General features: G+C 49.8%; 1 protein-coding gene across 1 annotated transcript in view; it reads right to left on the minus strand.

Moving 5' to 3' along the window:
* The window catches only part of EIF4G3 (eukaryotic translation initiation factor 4 gamma, 3), a 118047-nt gene that overhangs the window by 59307 nt on the left and 36846 nt on the right, over positions 1-21894 (minus strand). The window contains 5 exon segments of the mRNA XM_014958028.1: positions 4892-5014; positions 7792-7892; positions 13939-14053; positions 15892-16071; positions 16984-17004. Of these exon segments, the coding sequence (XP_014813514.1) occupies positions 4892-5014; positions 7792-7892; positions 13939-14053; positions 15892-16071; positions 16984-17004 (540 nt within the window).

Below are 21894 nucleotides of genomic sequence, written 5' to 3' on the forward strand. Positions count from 1 at the left end.
ATTACTTTCATTTTGTGAAAAATTTATGGATGAACAAAGTGGGGGAAAAGGAGAACGTGATAAGAATCACAGGAACCAAAGGAGACTCGTGGAAAAGAAACCTGGAAACTTCTTGGGTCAGGAAACTTGTTTTCTTAAGAAATCTGGAGAACTCATTTATTTTGTGGGAACGATGTTGCAGGGCAATATAAATGGTACTGAAGTGCTGACCCTCACAGGCTCCCAGCTCCAGAATGGAGCATTTAGAGACTTTCTAGGAAAAAAAAAAACCACATTCAAAATTGCTCTCAGGACTGATGATGCTGAAGGAGCTGCTCTGAGTTATTCTGTCCTACCACGGCCCGTGGGGCGAGCAAACACAAAGCGTGATAAACTCATCAATACTTGCTTTGCCAGGAAAATAAGCATTTCTTACTCATTAAAAGGTGATCTTCCACGTAAGTCAGTGCTGAGCAAATACCGTAGCCGGATTCGATACGTGCTCCTGGGGTTTATTTATCTTCCCAGCAAAAAACGGAGTGTGGAAAATAGTGTCCTGCTAGAAATGTATAAATAATATCTCCACTGGCTGCCAGCTTCCCTTCTGCAGGAACTCTAAAGCGTTTTAGTGATTAAGCAACCTCTGGGGAGGTGCTGGGAAGACTCCTCTTAAAGCTCCTTCTGGTCAGCGATGCCGAATATAAAGCACGAGAGATGAAAAGCACAAAATGGCTAAAACCACAGCTCGGGTCGTGGCAGCGACGCTCATCTTTTGGACATGTCCAATATTTTTTGATGATAAACACAATCTACTGAGAGAAGAGGGTGTTTTGGGTTTGTGTTATCAAGAGATTTGGGTTTTCTTTGAGTCAGTTAAAAAAAAATCCAAATAGAAAGAAAAAAATATTTTTAAAAGCTACTGTTGTTATAAAATGGTTTTGTTTTCAAAGGTAGAATTCAGGACAGGGACCAGTCAGGACTTCACCATTTCATTCTGGTCAAGAAATGCTGTGAGAGAAAAAAATAATTTTAAAACCTACTGTTGTTATAAAATTATTTTCAAAGGTAGAATTTGGGACAGGGACTGGTCAGGAATTCACCATTTCATTCTGGTCAAGAAATGCTGGCTTTGATGCATTTCTTAAGCAAGTTTCTCCCTCTTTGCTAATTTAAATAATGAAATTACAGAATCAGATACTGGCCATCAATAGAAAAGAAGTGCTACTAGAAGTTGGCAAACTTCTGCGATATCTTTGGAGTGGGAGACACTGATTAGACGATGCCTCATCCAGCCCGGAGATGGCACGTTGGCATTTTGAGTGTTCAACCAGATGAAATCTCACCAGCCCCCTGATGGGCAGGGTTTGGTTCAAGGGGTGGTAGAAGGAGACAACGGGGACGATGCTCCTTGTACCTGCCCCAGGAGCTGCCCCGGACGGTGAGCGTTGGGGGGGTGTTTTCATATGAAGCTCACGCTGACCATCCACAGCTTCTCCCAGTTGGGGAGGGGGGATACACAAAAGCCCCAGCACGTTTCAAGCAAAGCCAGGGCTGAAGATTTAAAGTTTACTGATTTTAGACCATTCAAAATCATAACATCCGCCACCGCTGGAATTCAGCCGCCGAGCGCAGTTATTAAAACGTCGTCTAATTCCATCCAAAACACCAGACTCGCTCCAAAGACATGAATTAGAGCTGCTGTTGGGACAATAACTTTTGAATTTCCTGGCTTAAGTGGGCTTAAATTTTCAGTTACGTTACGCTAATGAACTTTTTCTGGTGAGCTCTATTTCAGAGCCCTTCTGTGATTAACAAAAGTGGTTCCAAGTACCTAATCAAAACCAAGCCTGGATATTAAACAATGAGGTATTTGCATACCTTAGAGTAGATGATTGGACATCGCTGCTGTGCTCTGCATATAAATTACAGCTGATAAAAATTCACGCTTATTAACCTCCTCTTGAAAAACATTTATTTCGTCCTGTTTGACTTAATTGTAAGATCTTAAAATAGACTTCAGAATGCAAAAAGGATCTGGGAAGCGCCTGGATGAGCGGCACCGAGCACAGACACGATCTGAGCCCCTGGCTGCTCCCAGCCCTTCCTCAGGTCTGCTGGGAGAGCCTTTGGGATGGAGTAAGGGGAAGAAGATCTCACCAGGACTCCAACGTTTTCCATCACTAGTATCATCTCATGGAAAGTGCTGAGAAACGAGTTTAATTGATTCTATACACAGCCACCTCCTGGCTCTCTCCCCGCTCAGCTGAAGGTGCAAATCCTCAGGCCACTCTCTGGCAGAAAATGAGCTTTTTCCAGTCAAGAGCTGCAAACCTTCTTGCCAAAACCCAACCAGATGGGAACTGCTTGAGCACGGTGCCTCACTGCTTGTCCACAGCGGAGCCCAGGAGGAAGAAGCAGGTGACCAAAGCAAAGGGTGATGTGACAAGATTTGATTGAATCAGGAGACTGCCCAAAAGCCATGACTATCCCCTTGGTCTCAGTGGAAGGGAGCTCTGCAGATCAGGCTCTTCAGCCCGGAGAAAAGGAGGCTGAGAGGAGACCTTCTCGGCTGTAACTATCCCCTGGGTCTCAGTGGAAGGGAGCTCGGCAGATCAGGGTCTTCAGCCCGGAGAAAAGGAGGCTGAGGGGAGACCTTCTCGCTCTCTCCAACTCCCTGAAAGGAGGGTGTAGCCAGGGGGGGTCGGTCTCTGCTCCCAAGGAACAGGCCATGGGACAAGAGGAAATGGCCTCAAGTTGCACCAGGGGAGGTTTAGGATGGATACTGGGAAAAATTTCTTCATGGGAAGAGTTCCCAAGTGTTGGAAGAGGCTGCCCAGGGCAGTCTTCTTCACAGAAAGAGTTGTCAAGCCTTGGAAGAGGCTGCCCAGGGCAGTGGTGGAGTCACCAACCCTGAAGGGATTTAAAAGCCGGGCAGATGTGGTGCTGAGGGACATGGGGTAGAGGTAGGTTTTGTCAACATTAGCTTGATGGTTGGACCAGTGGGTTTTGTCAACATTAGCTTGATGGTTGGACTCAATGGTTGGACTTCCAACGACTCCATGATTCTATTTCATCTGAGTGACCCCAGTTTCACTGTCCCTGGCTCAGCTGTAGCCTCAAGCTCCCACTCCAGCACAAGGGGTGTCCCAAGACAAGCTCATGGTTTTCCTCAGCACAGGATGGTCAGCAGGAAAACTATCCAGACGCAGAGGGAAAAGCAAGGTTTTCATTCAGAAAAGGCTGTGCTCCAGCACAAGGGGTGTCCCAAAACAAGCTCGTGCTTTTCCTCAGCACAGGATGGTCAGCAGAAAAACTACCCTGATGCAGAGGGAAAAGCAAGGTTTTCACTCAGAAAAGGCTGATTCACCTAAAAGCTCGCAAAAACTGGTGACAACAGGGAAGAGCTTGGAAGAAGAAGAAATTCCACCCCAGCCTCAGCCAGGCTCTGACCTGAACACTCCAGCACAAGGGGTGTCCCAAGACAAGCTCATGGTTTTCCTCAGCACAGGATGGTCAGCAGGAAAACTATCCAGACGCAGAGGGAAAAGCAAGGTTTTCATTCAGAAAAGGCTGATTCACCTAAAAGCTTGCAAAAACTGGTGACATTTAACAGGGAAGAACTTGGAAGAAGAAATTGCACCCCAGCCTCAGCCAGGCTCTGACCTGAAGCCCACCCATCACTTGGAGAACCTTCATGTCTTCTAATCAGGCCCCTGAGCTGTGGACAACCACCTCCAACAGAACACGGCCAAGTTCCAAGGCTCGTTCCAACCCATAGAGTTTCGTCTCTAGTTCTTCAAAAATGTTGAATTTAGCAGCTGGGGCTGAGCACCACCCCCCGAAAGAGAGGGAGGAGTGAGATGATGCAGGGAGCAAACAGCAGCAGGGAGGGCCTCTTCTCCATCTCCAACGCTACGGGGAGACCAAGGAGGCATCAACTCCTTCTGCTGCAGGTGGGAAAGTGTGGTCAGAGGAGAGAAATCATCTTCTAATTAGATAATACAGCCGCTTCCAGCCCCAGAGGTCCACGTCAAGGAGGCATCAACTCCTCCTGCTGCAGGTGGAAAAGTGTGGTCAGAGGAGAGAAATCATCTTCTAATTAGATAATACAGCCGCTTCCAGCCCCAGAGGTCCACGTCATGGTGACTTACGTTCCCGTTGGGACTGTGGGTCCAAAGAGTCTGAGAGCTCTTTGGCCTGGGTTAAAAAGGACCAGAACAGACCTGGGTCTCCAACCAGTTTAATTTCCAGTCATTACTCATGGGCTTCTCAGGTGAAGCAGGACACAGGGACTTAGAAGGGGTCAAACTCAAAGGTGTGCGACAAGAAGAGATTTATGAGCTACGGAAAATGTCAGCTGGGGATATTTATGCTTTTTCCTACATCAGAAAAATGCATTTTTGAGGTTGAACACACAGAGACCAAACCTGTGACAGATTTATCGCAGTTATGGGATACGTTCCTGAGCTACAGTCATCCTGGTTCCTCCAAAACACCACCACTAAGGCAGAAAGACACCAGTACAGACAATGATGCTGTTGAAGATACATCATCTATCATATGCATGATATGGACTTCCCTCAGGTACACAAGACTAACAGAAACACCACATTTCTCACAAATATATTGGCTCCTCCTTTAACATCACAAGTCTTTACCAGCTCTAAAAACTGGACAAGAACAGGGTTGGGAACTTGAAGCAGCTCCACATTTTCCAAGCTACAGGCTGGTAAAAATGACCAAACTTGGAGAAAAGAAATAATCCTTGAAGGACATTGAGAATTTAGGACCATCCAGGTGTCTGAGGTGGTCGGGGTGGGGATGGAGGACACAGGAACTGGCTCTAACAAACAGCAAAGCAAAGCAGAGGTGACTGGGAGAAGGGGAGAAGGCTCCAGGGCCCCACTGTTACCTGAGGTGGGGTGGGGGTGGAAGTGGGTCTCACGATGGGGGGCGTCGGGTTCCTGCTGCCCCCTCCAGACATTATTTCTTCTGTTATATCTTTGCCTCCCTGGTTGGGATCCCGGATTCGGATCTGGAGTAACAAAGAAAGAAACAGTTCAAACAAGTTTTCCCGTTACAGGCTGAACTTGGGGTTTTGGAGAGGAGAGCGGGGAGAGGACAGAACTCTAACTCAGGATATTGTCTCTACTGCTGGAAAATAAGTTTACTTATTGAACTGAGCTTGTCAGTCAGTGGAAAGTGTAAGTGTTTAAAAAAACAGAAGGCCATGTTTTACCCTGATATGAAATTCAGCAACCTTGCCAACCCAGCTCTGGCCAAGGGGGAAAGAAATCGGCTCTTTCTGTTTTTCCCTTCCACATCGAGAGAAGTTGCAACAACAAAACAGAGGGAATCAGACAAAAAATACTGAGTGGGGAAAAGGGAAAGTGCAAGAAGAGCAAAATACAGACCTATGAAACTCAGCAGCATTTAGGGAACAAGTACAGGTTTTTAGTCTCTTCACAGCCCCCAAACGGGAAGGAAAAATATTTTCCAAAATAAACCACTCGAGAACATGCTCATTTGAATCCTCAACTGACACTTGAGCCAACCTGTGTCACTGAACAAGGGGAACTCTCTGGATTAATTCAAAATAAGAGGTTTTTAATCTTGAAGATTTTCATACAGCTGCAGACAGTGCTATCGTTTGTCCATCGTCCCCAAATCTCCTGGTTGAGGAGGAGGAGGCCCCACAAACCACACACCGAGTTCCTGTTGTGCTGAGCACAAGGTACAACCACCAAACCCAGAGATGAGACCCCCCGAGGACAGGGCTCTCCTGGAACCCCCCGAGGACAGGGCTCTCCTGGAAGCCCCCGAGCTCTTCCCACCCAGCAGCACAAAGTCATTGGCAGCAGAAGGGTTTTGTGATTTATCAGCTTCAGTATCTTGTGATGGCTTCTCCTCTCTTGGGGTTATGAAGACAAATAAATACACAGGGTACCCAGGATGCTGAGAAGGTGGGGTCTTCTCTTATTTTTGATGGAGTTTTTCTGCTAAAACACTTAATTAACTGCGGCAACAAGGGCTTAATTGTTGGCACAAACTCCCCCCCTCTCCTTGTCCTGACAAATAGTCAATGGCACTAAAACAAGCTCTCCCTGCCCGAGTCTGTAGCACCCGAATTCCCAACTGATGGTGCATGGGAGTGTATGTACAAATATACATTTAATTTTTCTTTAATTTCTCTGATTTCTTCATTTGCAACACCAATTAGCAAACTGAAACAGCACATCCCGAGAAGATCATCTGAGGCATTTAAAAACCTTTCGCTTTTCTGCTTCAAAGACCTTTGCTTCGTTGACATGAAACTGTCATAACCACAACGGAGCGTTTCTGAGCATCTTGGCATTTCAAATGGCATCAGCGACCACGTCAGGCTGTGGCTGCTGAGAAGAGACTCCTCGGGGCAGAGGAGGATGAAGAGGAGGCAGAAGAGCTGCATCGCCCTTTGCTGACAGCAAAAAAGGCCCTTCTCACAACCCCAGCCAACACTTTGTTCTGCTCCCCCAGGTTCCCAAACCAAGCGTCAGCTCAGCTCACCTTCAAAAATCAAATGATACAAATATTCTGCATTTCGAGCCATGTACAAGTCTCTTCTTTTTTTTTCTCCCAGAAAACAGTTCTTTTAATGTTTTCAAACCACTCAAACACACATCGTGATGTAAAGTAATTTCTCTTCCAATTGTTTAGAAACGGTTCATCCACAAGATCAAGTCCACCCCCAACTCCTGTTTAAACATTCCATTCACCTTCCCTATTCCCTACCTTCATCCACCTCAAATGGGCTTAAAATCCATCCATCTGCCCCTCTCAAACCCTCCCCAGTGAATCAGGAAGAGAGGAAACGTGGTCTCCAAACCTCTACCCACTTTCCTAAATGCCAGGTGTTCAGGCTCTTTCAAGCCTGTGAATATGGTCACAATTTATTGCTTTTCTACCTTTTCCAAGATATAATATTAAGTAATTTCTTTTTTGCCAATTTGAGCCAATTCCCAACATCGTCCCAAACTGATCTGAGTTTGTTCATTCCCACCAGGCTCTTTGGGGAGCCAGGCCTGGGGAGAACTTTGTGTTTGTTCTAAAATCAGCAAAAATATTTTCCTTTTTGACTGGCTGAGATGTCACAAACTCGGAGCAGAAAGTCCCCACACAAAATTGAAGAAAAGCCCCCATTGCAGCACTGTGCAATGTTTAAATACACTACACAGCATCACAGAACGCTATGGGGTTGGAAGGGCTCTTTGGTAAAACCCAAAGCAGCTGAGGATCCCAGGCCTGGGGAGAACTTTGTGTTTGCTCTAAAACCAGCAAAATACACTACACAGCATCACAGAATGACATGGGGCTGGAAGGGACCTCTGGAGATCACCCAGTCCAACCCCCGGCCACAGCAGGGCCACCCAGAGCAGGTCCCACAGGAACGTGTCCAGGGGGGGTTGGAATGTCTCCAGAGAAGGAGACTCCACCACCTCTCTGGGCAGCCTCTGCCAGGGCTCAGATGGGGCCTCCCCAGGGCAGAGCAGAGGGGCAGGATGACCTCCCTCCACCTGCTGCTCACACTCTTCTTGATGGACCTCAGGAGAAGCCTTCTTGGCCACCAGGGCCCACTGCTGGCTCCTGGGCATCCTGTTGGCCACCAGGACTCCCAGGTCTTTCTCCTCAGAGCTGCTCTCCAGCAGGTCAGGCTCCCCACTTCATCTGTGCCCATAAAGCTTGGTTTTAAGCTTAAGATCATTATAATTTCCCTCAAGCTTAGGAGCAGGGCGTTTCCCAGGGAGGATTTCTGGCTGAATGACCATCTCTTACCGTTTTCTTCTCTCTTTTAGCAGGCGGAGGCTGCTGCTGCTGTGTAGGCACTATGATGGGTGCTGACTGATACACCGGCTGACTCGGGTAGAAAGGGGTTCCTGGGAAGGGACAACGAGAGAGAAAACATCAGTTCATCCATTAATGAAACAAAGCCAAGCACAAAAGGTAAAACCAGCCACCTTCTCCCTCCCTTCAGAAACCTTCTAACACCCAGCTGGTCCCTGGGCTGCGTCTCGCTCTTCCCTGCTCCCATAAACAGAAGCTCCTACTCCCAGACAAGCCAGTAAATCACTGCTTCATTTTTTTCCTCTACGAACAGAAGAAAAACAATCACGTGGATCCACTTCTGAGAGGCTGCTGGAATCAAGGCATGACGAGAGAAGTGGCCCATCCTTGGACTCTGACTGACAAACAGGTGGGCTCTTCTGGGGATTATTATTTTTTTTTTTTTTGCCTTTGTAGAGAAATTCTATCAAAACCATTACAAAGAATTTGCAAGGTCAACCGTGACCTATTTTGAAGCAGAGCCAGAAGATTTAATTACAAGCAACATTCTTACGCTACAACACAAAAAAGCGCGGCCGCGGTGGGGATTGGAAATCACAGCCCAGTGCTGGTTACATTCAGAATATCCAATGGAGGTTCATTGGGGTTTTCTTTGTGGAGTAAGAGTGGCTCCAAATGAGTGAGTGCTGGAAAGACGTGCCAGACATAAATAAAGGTGGCTTCTGCCCGGGGATCAGATATTGGGTGAACTTGTAAAATAGTGATGGTTTTTTTCCTTCTGAGTGTGGATGCCGGAGGGATCATAGAATCACAAAATGGTTGGAGTTGGAAGGGACCTTAAAGATCATCAAGTTCCAACCCCCCTGCCCTGGGCAGGGACACCTCCCACCAGACCAGGTTGCTCAAAGCCCCCTCCAACCTGGCCTTGAACCCCTCCAGGGATGGGGCAGCCACAGCTTCTCTGGGCAACCTGGGCCAGGCTCTCACCACCCTCACACCAAAGAAGTTCTCTCTGGTATTTCATCTAAATCTCCCCTCTTCCAATTTAAAATCATTCCCCCTTGTCCTGTCACTGCACTCCCTGACAAAGAGTCCCTCCCCAGCTCTCCTGGAGCTCCCTCCAGATATTGGAAGGCTGCTATGAGGTCTCCCTGGAGCCTTCTCTTCTCCAGGTTGAACAACCCCAGGTCTCTCAGCCTGTCCTCCCAGCAGAGGGGCTCCATCCCTCTGATCATCTTCATGGCCCTCTGCTGGACCCGTTCCAACAGCTCCATGTTCTTCCTGTGCTGAGGACTCCAAAGCTGGACACAGTGCTCCAGGTGGGGTCTCATGAGCGCAGAGCAGAGGGACAGAATCACCTCCCATGACCTGTTGGCCACGCTTCTCCTGATGCAGCCCAGGCTGGGGTTGTCTCTCTGGGCTGCCAGTGCGCTCTGCCGGCTCATGTGGAGCTTCTCATCCACCAGCACCCCCAAGTCCTTCTCCTCAGGGCTGCTCTCCAGCCATTCTCCACCCGACCTGAATTTGTGCCTGGGGTTGCCATGTCCCAGGTGCAGGACCCTGCACTTGGCTTGGTTGAACTTCATGCAATTCGCACAAGCCACCTCTCCAGCCTGTCCAGGTCCCTCTGGATGCCATCCCTTCCCTCCAGCGTGTCAACCACGCCACCGAGGTTGGTGTCACCAGCAAACTTACTGAGGGTGCCCTCTATCCCACTGTCCATGTCTCCAACAAAGGGATGTCTGCTTCCACCTGAAGCCATCTGATTTATTCTTCAGCTGAACTAACCTTTAAATGGGAACCAAAATCAGTGCCACTGAGCTTGGTGTCACCAGCAAACTTGCTGAGGGTGCCCTCTATCCCACTGTCCATGTCTCCAACAAAGGGGTGTCTGCTTCCACCTGAAGCCATCTCATCTATTCTTCAGCTGAACTAACCTTTAAATGGGAACCAAAATCTGCTTTGTGTGTCCGTAACCAACACGGGAGGTTATTGCTCTCTTGAGCAAATGGTGAAATCCAAGAAAACAAAGGGAACCAGCCCAGCACGGTCGGATTTGCAACTTCAAAGGACACTTTCCTCAAACTGGGAGGTGGGAAGCGAGAGGTGGACCAGGCTCCCTGGCAGGTCACTGGGAGCATCGCACGGCTCCGGCATCAACCTGCTGAAAGCTCAGCCCACTGCATCCTGCGCTCGGACACTGCCACTGGGGTGGCCAAAATGACTCAATAAACATCTCATTTTGAGCTTCCTGGAAGGCAGCATGACTTCAGACCTGGCCTCGGGGCACAAGTCTCCATCGGCGTCCCCAGGGCTCAGGAAGCCAGAACCCTCCTCCTCCTCTCCTGAGAAACACTGGTAGAGGCTTCAACTCTTCCACCACTTTGGCCAGGTGTTCGAGGAGTGTGGGGAAGAGGAGAGGACAGGAGCACCCCTGGGAGCCCTGCACGGTGTTAATTATCTCGATTTCTCATCTCCTAGAAACCAGATCTAATCAGCCAGCCTGTACCGTGGTCCCTGCCGACGAGGCAGCTACAGTGTAACTCAAGGAAGGACTCTTCCTCTATGAAAAAATACTTTAAAATAAGCCAATCCTGAGAAGCAAGAGTAACTTCTGGGAAGAAATACAGATTCTGTGGCAAGAACTAAGTGTGTTTTTCAGTGCGATGCTCTCTGCTCTGCACCCTGCCTTTTGGTCCCTTCCAGCAGCACCTCTATTTTCTTCTCCCTCCTCTCCATCCATCATTCCAAGGTCTTTCCCAATGTAGCATGGAAACGTGCTGATATAAAAGAGAGCAATAAATTGCAAAACAGAGACAGATAAAAAATAAAAATACACCATCCAACTTCACCAGTTTTGTCTTTGCAGCATTTTCCCCCGTCACCCTCGTTACCGCTGCCAAACTGCGGTGGTTTTGATGCCGAGCAGCCACAGGGGCTACGGAGTTTAAGGGAAAGGGCATGGAAGGAGGAGGCCACTGGAGAGGATCTGGGGGTCCTGGTGGACAGTGAACTCTCCAGGAGCCAGCAATGGGCCCTTGTGGCCAAGAGGCCAATGGGATCCTGGGCTGCGTAGGGCAGAGTGTGGCCAGTGGGTGGAGGGAGGTCATTCTCCCCCTCTGCTCTGCACTGGGGAGGCCACAACTGGAATCCTGCCTCCAGTGCTGGGCTCCCCAGTTCAAGAGAGACAGGGAACTGCTGGAGAGAGTCCAGCAAAGGGCAACAGAGATGCTGGAGGGATTGGAGCATCTCCCTGCTGAGGAAAGGCTGAGAGAGCTGGGGCTCTTGAGCCTGGAGAAGAGAAGGCTGAGGGGAGACCTTCTTAATGCTGACAAGTGTCTAAAGGGTGGGTTGAAGGAGGATGGAGCCAGACTCTTTCCAGTGGTTCCCAGTGACAGGACGAGGGGCAACGGGCACAAGCTGGACCATGGGAAGTTCCACTGAAATCTGAGGAAGAACTTGTTTGGGGTGAGGGTGGCAGAGCCCTGGCAGAGGCTGCCCAGGGAGGGTGTGGAGTCCCCTTCTCTGGAGATCTTCAAGCCCCAATGGATGCTCCTGAGTGCTGTGCTCAGGGCAGCCCTGCTTTGGCAGGGGGTTGGACTGGATGATCCCTAGAGGTCCCTTTGGATGATCCCTGGAGGTCCCTTCCAGCTCTGACAATTCCCTGGTTCTGTGAAAAGCACATTATCCACGTCTGCACTGTAAATTCACTCGTCTCCCAGTGGCAGGAGCAGCACCTGGGCAGAGACTGAGCCCTATATAGAGGAGGGACAGGCAGTTGAAAAGTGCATTATCCTCATCTTCCAGTGGCAGGAGCAGCACCTGGGCAGAAACTGAGCCCTATATAGAGGAGGGACAGGCAGAGGAGCACAGGGACCCCAGTCCCCCTGCCCAGAGAATGTCCTCCCTGATGGAGCTTCTCCCGCGGACGCTCTGCAGCCCCAGCAGCCTGAGCACAAACCGGGAGTGAGAGATGACAAGATGCAAGAAACCAGGCGCTTTCGGGAGGGAAAGGAACCGGAAAGGAACCTTTTCCAAATTACAGAAGTGAAGACAGACAAACGGCACGAAGCAGAGCAGAAAGGAGGAAAGCAGACCTGGGACAGCAGAACAAATGAGGAATACGGGGTAATTTCCTCATTTGGTGGATCAGATTTAAAGAGCCGTTTCAATAGTTCTTCTCTTTATTTTTTCTAGGATAAGCAGGAACCAGCTGCCTTGTAACTGCTCTCTCCTCTTAGTCTGAAATCGTACATCCAGGTTTACTACCTTTCAAACCCCATTAGTTCTATATATACTAAATAAAGAAAGAAAAAAGAAAGAAAGGGGGAAATAAAAGGAAGTCCAGACCTTTTCAAATGATAAGTAGGGAAGTAACTGGGGCTTTTCTCCCCTTTAAAAGGAATCTGTGAAGGTTCTGCAGTTCTGCCAAGGGCCCAGGGCTGTCACTGTTCAGCCTGGAGGGTGTCACCCACCACTCAGGCTCCCAAATACCAACAGCTGAAGCCCCACAGAAAGTCGAGAGTATCTCTGTCCCCCCAGGTTAGAGAACACGGGTGGGCAGGAAGCAGTCAGACTGAACAAAGCACTGTAGATTTGATAGTGAGTGGTGAAAACCCTTTGAAAAAAAGCCCCAAACATACAACAGGATGATGATTAGAATAATCCTGGTGGGTTTATAAAGGAGCAAGGGAGGGTAAATAATAAAAAAAAAAGTAGCCATCAACAGGATTTCAGGATAGCCAGTTCTGCACCTCATTCAAATCCAGCTTTGCAGGAGGTGGTTTGTTTTAAATATCAAAATACAGACCCCACAGAAAACCTTAGAGGGGGCTGTGATGTAAGTATGATACGTATTGTTCATGGCAACACACTGGGAATGGTTAACAAAGGACTTAATAACTTTTATGTAGAAGATGGTTGTCAAGAGAAGAGGCATCATGGAACGCTGAAGGACATGGGGTCTGCAAATGGGGACCCAAAGGAGAGTCTGGGAGGTGCTGGAGGGGTTAAGGACTGGGGAGATGCAGGTGGGAGGGATGTGGGATGGGAGGGATATAGGAGGGATGTGGGGCAGGAGGGAGGGATGCAGGAGGGATGTGGGATGGGGGGATGTGGACTGGAGAGAGGGATGTGGGAGGGAGGGAGGGAAGCAGGAGGGATGTGGGATGGAGGGAGGGATGCAGGAGGGATGTGGGAGAGAGGGAAGGAGGGATGCGGGAGAATGGGAGGGAGGAAGGCATGTGAGAGGGAGGAAGGGATGTGGGAGGGAGGAAGGGATGCGGGAGGGAGGGATGCAGGAGGAAAGGATGCAGGAGGGATGTGGGATAGGCAGAGGGATGCAAGAGGGAGGGAGGGATGCAGGAGGGATGTGGGAGGGAGGGAGGGATGCAGGAGGGATGTGGGAGGGAGGAAGGGATGCAGGAGGGATGTGGGAGGGATGCCCAGCACTGGAGATGCAGCCTCTGAATTTTTAGGTGCAGCTTTGAAGCTCAATACCTGGAGGAGCCCGTCAAACACACGGGATCTGGTGTGCCAGACCCCCTCAGCACACACAGCGACGTCAGGCCACCTCCCAGCCCTTCTGCCCGAGAAAAGGCACAATGGGGAGTCACCCATTAAAGGGCAAATTTCAGCCTGTGCATGAGTTACCAGCTCTTTGACTGGACTAACTTGATCTTTGCAGCACGAGGCCGGTGAATCAAACCACGTGGCTTGTTCCTTCCCCCTCGCAGACGCCGAAGGAGGAAGGCAGGGGTAAGAAATGGTAACTGCTGTGTCGCTGTGAGCACAGCCAGGGCACAGCTCAACGGGGCCCGGGGCTGCCAGATGCATTCACAATACCTTAATAAATAATAACGATGGAGCGGGGAGTAACAAACAGCCACTATTCTTGTTCACATGTGATTATGGGTCGCTCTGTGAGTCGCAGCCTCTCCTTAAGCGCTCATGCAAACAATACTCTCTTATTGTGAATTTTTCAGGAGTGAATAATAAGGGCCGTGACACAACCAAATTGAGCAGCTATTTGAAGTTCAAACAAATGCTAATCCATTTCGCTATTATAAATCTTCAGCTCGACAACAGAAAAACACACCCAGAAAACACTTTTGGGAGAGATCTCCAAGCAGAACTCACCGTAGGCGTTGGGGAATTCTCCGGGACCTGGTCCTGGATAAAAGGGTCCGGGTCCCGGCGGCTGAACGGGGTACTGCTGGGGGGGCCCCACGTACGGGGGGCCGCTGTGCCGATACTGGGAGGGAAAAAATATCCATCAGTTTACAAAGAGCTGGGCAACTTCATGCTTTTTACATATAGAAACTGTCATCGAGCCACCTAAATCAATCATAGAATCATAGAATGGTTTGGGTTGGAAGGGACCTCAAAGCCCATCCAGTGCCACCCCCTGCCCTGGGCAGGGACACCTCCCACCACACCAGGTTGCTCAAGGCCACATCCAACCTGGCCTTGAACCCCTCCAGGGATGGGGCAGCCACAGCTTCTCTGGGCAACCTGTTCCAGTGTCTCACCACCCTCACAGTAAAAAATTTCTTCCAATAAGGATCTGATTATCAAACGGACTAATTAGAGATTCAGGAGTGTTACTGGCAAAGAGAGGAAAACTGTGTCACCTAAAGACACGGCAGCGAGGGTGTCAGGGCTGAAGTAAACCAGTCTTTCCCCAGATTCCAGTAGTACTGTGTTTTTATAAGGCCCCCGGTTTTAGAGTAATTGCAGAGCTATTAAGTCAATTTAGATGCGTTTATAGCACTAAACATTTTCCAAGAGCTTACCCTCACACTGTTTTTGAGGGAGACCTCAAAAACTAGAAAGGTAATTTATTATTTCTGCCTCCACGCATAGAAGAACAAATACTTCATATAGAAAAAAAGGACAGAAGCTCAATTTGCAACCACCAGGTTAATTTCACACCCCCCGACCCTGTGGAAAGGCTCAGGAAACTCCAGAGGGAGGCGAGGCTGTGTCTGGAGAAGGTTGTTTTACCTGTGGGATACAGTACTGGGGGCCCTGGGGCATGGGGTAGGGCATGGGCAGGTGATTGACCATCATGATGTGCTGGTTGGTCTGATAGACCGCGGTCGGCGTTTGCGCACCAGGACGGATGGAGGGGCTGCTGTTCTGGATGGTGGCTCTCGGAGGCTGAATCTGAGGCCGCTGAAAAAACTGGGGGCAAGGAAAGGGGGAGAGGAAAGAGAGAGAACAAAAGAACCGGTCAGAACTTCGGGGGAAAAAAATAACCAAACCCAGAATATAATTACAATATTATAATACTACTTCCAAAGGGTTGCCACGCGTTCAGAAAACCGCAGGACAATTTCTGTTTGTAAAAAGCAAGATGAGGACGTAGCCTTTCATTTCACAAAGCAGGAAAAGGTAAGAAACTTTAACCTCCAATATTTATTAGTTTGTGTCTGTTGAATTATACAGCTCAACTTTCAGAGCGAATGGTAGAAAAAATGATTTTTGTCAACTATATATTTTTATAAGGTGGGTTGACTGCCAAAAAGCCACCTTCATAAAGGTGGAAATAAAAGATGAAGGGAACTGTTCCAATACAGTTCCAGAACAGCCAAAAAGCCAGATTTTCACAAAGGCTTGAGGCACCTCATGGCCATCCTCTGTAGGAACCGAGCCCAGTGACTCGTCTTGGCCTCCGTTTTCGGAAAGGTGGCAACCTCTTCCAGGGTGGCACCAAACTCTTCTACCACGTTTGCATGAAGTGATGCCCCACCGCAGATGGACCGGGTCCGGGGAACCCAGCGACCCACTGGGACTGGGAAACCCAGTGACCCACTGGGACTGGGAAACCCAGCAACCCACTGGGACCGGGAAACCCAGTGACCCACTGGGACTGGGAACCCCAGCGACCCACTGGGACCGGGGAACCCAGCGACCCACTGGGACCGGGGAGCCCAGCGACCCACTGGGACTGGGAAACCCAGCGACCCACTGGGACTGAACCCAGCGACCCACTGGGAATGGGAAACCCAGCGACCCACTGGGACCAAGAAACCCAGCGACCCACTGGGACTGGGAAACAAGGGCCGTGGCTGGAGAAGGTTGTTTTACCTGTGGGATACAGTACTGGGGGCCCTGGGGCATGGGGTAGGGCATGGGCAGGTGATTGACCATCATGATGTGCTGGTTGGTCTGATAGACCGCGGTCGGCGTTTGCGCACCAGGACGGATGGAGGGGCTGCTGTTCTGGATGGTGGCTCTCGGAGGCTGAATCTGAGGCCGCTGAAAAAACTGGGGGCAAGGAAAGGGGGAGAGGAAAGAGAGAGAACAAAAGAACCGGTCAGAACTTCGGGGGAAAAAAATAACCAAACCCAGAATATAATTACAATATTATAATACTACTTCCAAAGGGTTGCCACGCGTTCAGAAAACCGCAGGACAATTTCTGTTTGTAAAAAGCAAGATGAGGACGTAGCCTTTCATTTCACAAAGCAGGAAAAGGTAAGAAACTTTAACCTCCAATATTTATTAGTTTGTGTCTGTTGAATTATACAGCTCAACTTTCAGAGCGAATGGTAGAAAAAATGATTTTTGTCAACTATATATTTTTATAAGGTGGGTTGACTGCCAAAAAGCCGCCTTCATAAAGCCCACTGGGACCGGGGAACCCAGCGACCCACTGGGACTGGGGAACCCAGCGACCCACTGGGACTGGGGAACCCAGCGACCCACTGGGACTGGGGAACCCAGCGACCCACTGGGACTGGGGAACCCAGCGACCCACTGGGACTGGGGAACCCAGCGACCCACTGGGACTGGGGAACCCAGCGACCCACTGGGACTGGGGAACCCAGCGACCCACTGGGACCGGGGAACCCAGCGACCCACTGGGACTGGGAACCCCAGCGACCCACTGGGACCAGGGAACCCAGCGACCCACTGGGACCGGGAAACCCAGCGACCCACTGGGACTGGGGAACCCAGTGACCCACTGGGACCGGCTCCGCTCTCCAGCCCCGACGCGCTGGGAAAGGCACCGGCATCCACCGCGCAGAGCATCCCCGGCACTGGAAGCTCCGGAGTCTTTGCAATCTTGGAAGTCAGTCGTTAAGAAATGCATCGGACATGAAGGCATTCACTAACGGAGGGGTGAGACGAGTGAGAGAGACACTTATGCCATGCAGAACCAGGAGTTAAAATTACCTGTATGGGTCTGAATCCTCCCTTCAATAACGAAGCAAGAAAGCAGCAGGAAACAGAAAGAAAGCCAATGGAACAGCTTACAGATCAATAGGAAGGAATAGGATATAACATGCACCCTAATTGCACACAATTCCATTCATCTTTCCAGCCTGATTTGACTAATCTCTTACAGAAAGAAAAAGGACACTGAGCTGGGACCAAGGACTCTTCTACCAGAATCCCAAGGCAGGGGGCGGAAACTCTTCTAGAAAAGTTCTATAAGGAAGTTTAAAAAAAGAAAAAACCCAACCAAACCATGATTAGCTGCAGGAAGTAGGATACTACAGAAAGACTTTGTTTACTCCGCTCCTAAAATATCAAACCTTTTTCCCTTCTGGGCTCTCTCAGTGACACAGAGAGAGCAGATACAGCAGAGATCCTTCCTCAGATCAGGGATCTGGTCTCCACCTCTGCACCGAGACTGGACGGGTAAGAAACGCCACGGATTTAAATGTTAAGCAAAATAAAAATAAAATAATTAGGTCATCCTACATCACATTGAAGACTGCTGAGTGATGAGGTGCATCGATGCAAATAGGCTGTGAGTAACTGCATCACGAGTGGCGAGGAGAGGAGAGAAGTGACCACTAAGGCACGAAAGAACAGGCTGGGCTTTTCTGCCTCGGCATCAGGAGAATGGAGCAGGGGAGGAGGAAGCTGGGAGGCCTCTTTGCTCGATGTGATGATGAACTTCAAATGGTGAAGACTTCATGACCCCTACGCTGGTCCCACACCCAGTGCTTTCTCCAGGAAAGCCACGGATGACTCCCCACCTCAGAAATCCAGACACCGCTAAGAGGAGCTCATTGCTTTTAGGTCCAACCCTGGGAACCTGGATGAAGAACTGTCACCAGCACATTCCACGTGTGACCTGAGCCAGGAGAAGACAACTGTCTGGGGAGAAAAATCTGGTAGCAACGGTATGGAAAGAAAACCAGAAGAAAACACTCTGCCACGCTCCTGCACGAATGAAAACAGACGTGGAACTACACGAGTGTTGTGTGAACCAAGGGCATATGTTGAATTCTGGCAAGAATAACCAGAATTAACAATTTTTCTATATCCAAAGACACCAAAAAGTGCAAAAGTCCTTTCTTCTTTCACTGCAAATCACTGGATAATGGCTGTTTCTAACCTGTCAGCAGGTTACAGCAGGAGTCTCCCCAAGTGGGTTGGGGGGTGGGAGGAAAAAGTCAACAGCCCCCCCGATTCTGTGTTTATGGAGAGGGAAAACGTGCCGGAGGCTGAAGTGGGACCTGCCCCTCCACTGCCATCTACATCCACGGGGCAGCACAGAAAAGCCTCCACTGCCAGAGAAGAGATTCCTCCACCAGTTCCAGCCACGGACCTGGACCTGCTCCTCGTGTTCCTGGTGCACCTACAAAACCTGTAACAACGTCACTGAAACCACTGAAGAAAAACTCCTGGATTATGGAAAGCTCTTCATTTCTGTGGCTGGCAAGAAGCTCCACCTCAGGAAAGAGACACCAGCTCTTTGCTGCTGTAGCAGGAGGGAGGACAGGACGTTCTGAGCACAAACCGGGTGGTGTGTTCCACAAGCTTCCTCCTCCATCAAGCATTAACACCCCCATGGTGGTGCCCAGCTCTTCTACAGCAGGAGGAGGACCTCGGATGGAGAATGTCTAGGTTGCAAACCCCAGCCTCTCACACCCACTCTAACACTGCCCACACCGTTGCAGAGGCAGCTCAAAGCTGGAGAGGAAGGAAAAAGGAGGAGGATTTCATTACTGAAAGGAAGACGGACTCAGTGAGAAGAAAAGCAGATCCTTGTTCCAAGCAACAAAGACCATCAGAAGCTTTTGGAAGTGCCAACCAGAGACCTCTCTGGCAAAGTCTGAATGACTTTTAGCCACTCCGCTTCCTGTGAGTAACACCAAAATTCCAAGGAAATTGGGTCCCAGGAGAGCCCTGTGCATCTGATTCGTACGTGGGTTTTGCTGCTCAGAAGAAGTATCATGGGGCTGGCAAACTGCTTCCTGCTCCATCCCCGCTCCTGACCCTCCAAAGCTAAGCTCGCAATATTCACACTCATTCTTGGAAATGCTTCACTATTCTGACTTGATTTGCTAGAAAAAAATTGCCCTGCAAGGTCAAACAGATGATGCACAAACACCTTCACGTAACGCTAATGATGTCCCACGGGAGAACACCAGGAGATTAAAATTAAGCTATTTTGTCTCTGTTTCTTCGAACAAGTGCAGGATGTGGAGGGGAGCACATACAGGACCCTCTCAGGACCAGAAAGAAGGTACCCTGGACTTCTGACAGAAACCCTGCATTCCATCAACCCCTCTGGACTACTTTCTTCAAAAATTAAGTCCTGCTGTGTCTAATGATGGTCAAATTAGCAACTACATCAACCCTCTGGATTACTTCCTTCAAAAATTAAGTCCTGCTGTGTCTAATGATGGTCAAATTAACATGAAACATGCTACACAATGGGACCTAAGCAGTGGTCCTGAAGTCATAGTTCCACCCCTAGTCTGCCAGGGGGGAAATTCTTGGGTCATCTTGGAGTCAATGCTACTGAGGAACATGGCCTTGAGCTTCTTCATTCCTTCCCAGGGCTGCTCCCTGATGGACTCAATGGAAGAGCACAACTTTCAACCTCCTCTTTGAGCCTGCCCTGCATCTCAGCAGTCCCTCATCTACCTGCTCAACGAAGTCTCTCTGGAACATCAACACCTGGGAGTCCTGGTGGACAACAGGATGCCCATGAGCCAGCAATGGGCCCTGGTGGCCAAGAAGGCCAATGGCATCCTGGGGGGCATCAGGAAGATGTGAATGTCTCCTTCTCTGGAGACATTCAACACCCCCCCCCAACCCCCCCCGGCACGTTCCTGTGGGACCTGCTCTGGGTGGCCCTGCTCTGGCCGGGGGTTGGACTGGGTGATCTCCAGAGGTCCCTTCCACCCCATGTCATTGGGTGATTCTGCAACATCCAAAATCAGACCTGTGCCCATGCCCTAGAGGGGGTTTCCCCACTACTTCCCAACACAGCACCAACAACTCTTATCTCAGGGGGAAATCACTTTAGTGGTTTCTCTACAGATCCCACCGCATGGGTGATTTCAGCTGGTGAGACCCCACTTTATGGGATAAAACCTTCTCCCTGGTGCTGAAGGACAAGGCCTTGCACCTCGCAGTGTGGGATGACACCTCGCTGTCCCCACACCAATCCCCCCTGCACAGCATCCTCCTGCTGACCACCTTCTCCAGCTTTGTGCTCATTAAGTTTGCTGCCGACACACACCTGCTATTTGTGACAGAGTAATTAAGAGTAATATTAAGGAAACCCACCACTAACCTCCTGCCCACCCCTCTCAGCTCTGCCCTGACATTTACTCCTCAGTCACTCCTCCACACGCCCCGATACCCTTTTATTCACCATCATCCTCGCCTGAATAATGCTCTTCCCGCACGCCCCCGTGTCAGGAGCCTGCTGAAGGTCGGCCGGGTAAGAGCTGTCATCTCAGAAAATCAATGATCAAAGAGAGCACCAGCCTCCTCCTGACGAACCGCCACTGCCTTTTAATTGATTTTCTATTTACTCTGTGTTATGGAAGCCGTGGCTCCCAGTGAAACGTCTGCGGAGCGCTCCCTCCCTATTGAAAGGGTTCAACTGGAAAATGAACTGGTGGGGAGAGCACTGGAAACCAGTCTGTGCTAAGCCCTGCCCGTCACACGCAACGCACATGGGCATCCGTCTGTTTTCTTCTAGATGGGATCAAGGCTGGTCGCTGTGATGGGTTCACAAAGCCCTGGAGAAGGTCACGGAGAATGGATGTTCAACAAGTTGCCATCAACACATCAAATCATATCACCTCCCCAAACTCTCTGCTTTAATTAAGCTTCTCATACTCTGAGACAGCTCCATTATTAATTTTTCAGCCATTTTGGGCTCTCCAAGGCAGCTGGTGGGATCCCCTAAGCCTGACCTGGAGGACAAGGAACCACATCTCCTCTCAGATGAAGCTTCTCATACTCTGAGACAGCTCCATTATTAATTTTTCAGCTGTTTTGGGCCCTCCAAGGTGGCTGGTGGGATCCCCTAAGCCTGACCTGGAGGACAAGGAACCACATCTCCTCTCAGATGAAAGGTGGCACCTTCTATTTGATCCTCAAACCTCAGGGGCTGGGCCGAGGGCTCCAGCCTGGAGAGGGACAGACCCAGGTCCCACGTCGTGCTGCCCCAATGGCCACCACCAGCAGACCCAGCGCAGCCCATGGGGCACAACCCCAGACTTGGGTTCCACCCCCTGCCTCTGACTTTCCCAGTTTTATTATTTAATAAATGATAAAACAAGTGGGGGAAAAAAACAACCCCTTTTTGTGTAAAGCACAGGATTTAAAACCGGCAGCTCCTTTCCATGCTTGGGGACGAAGAGCGAGCAAGGATTGAGGCAGCTGTTTCCCATTGCCTTCTGAACTCCAGATATTCCAAAGAGCCACAAAATGGTTAGTCCCGAGTCAGCTCAGGGAGTGAATTCCCAAATTCTCCACATCCCAAGGGTTTTTAAGGAGCACAGGGCCCAGCCCAGCCCTCTCCTGCAGAAGCTGCACCCAGAGGAACCCGAGGAACCCCAAGCTAGAACTGGACAAACTCCACCAGCAGCCTCAGAGTAACCGAGTCCGCCACGATCCGGAAACCCAGCTCAAACACAATTATAAGCCAGGAAGGGAACGATGACATTTCATTTCATACTCGTTCTTATTTCTGTTTTTAATTACACTGGCCTCTTCTGAGCATCCTTTCTAAAATAACCCATGTGTTCCTGGAGTCACTCCTTGAATTGAAGGTTACTCTACATTTTGGGCTTCAGGCTGGAAGAAAACTGTTATTTTTGATTG

This window comes from Calidris pugnax, unplaced genomic scaffold (genome assembly GCF_001431845.1).
Source record: "Calidris pugnax isolate Ruff unplaced genomic scaffold, ASM143184v1 scaffold355, whole genome shotgun sequence".
NCBI classification, from domain to species: Eukaryota; Metazoa; Chordata; class Aves; order Charadriiformes; family Scolopacidae; genus Calidris; species Calidris pugnax.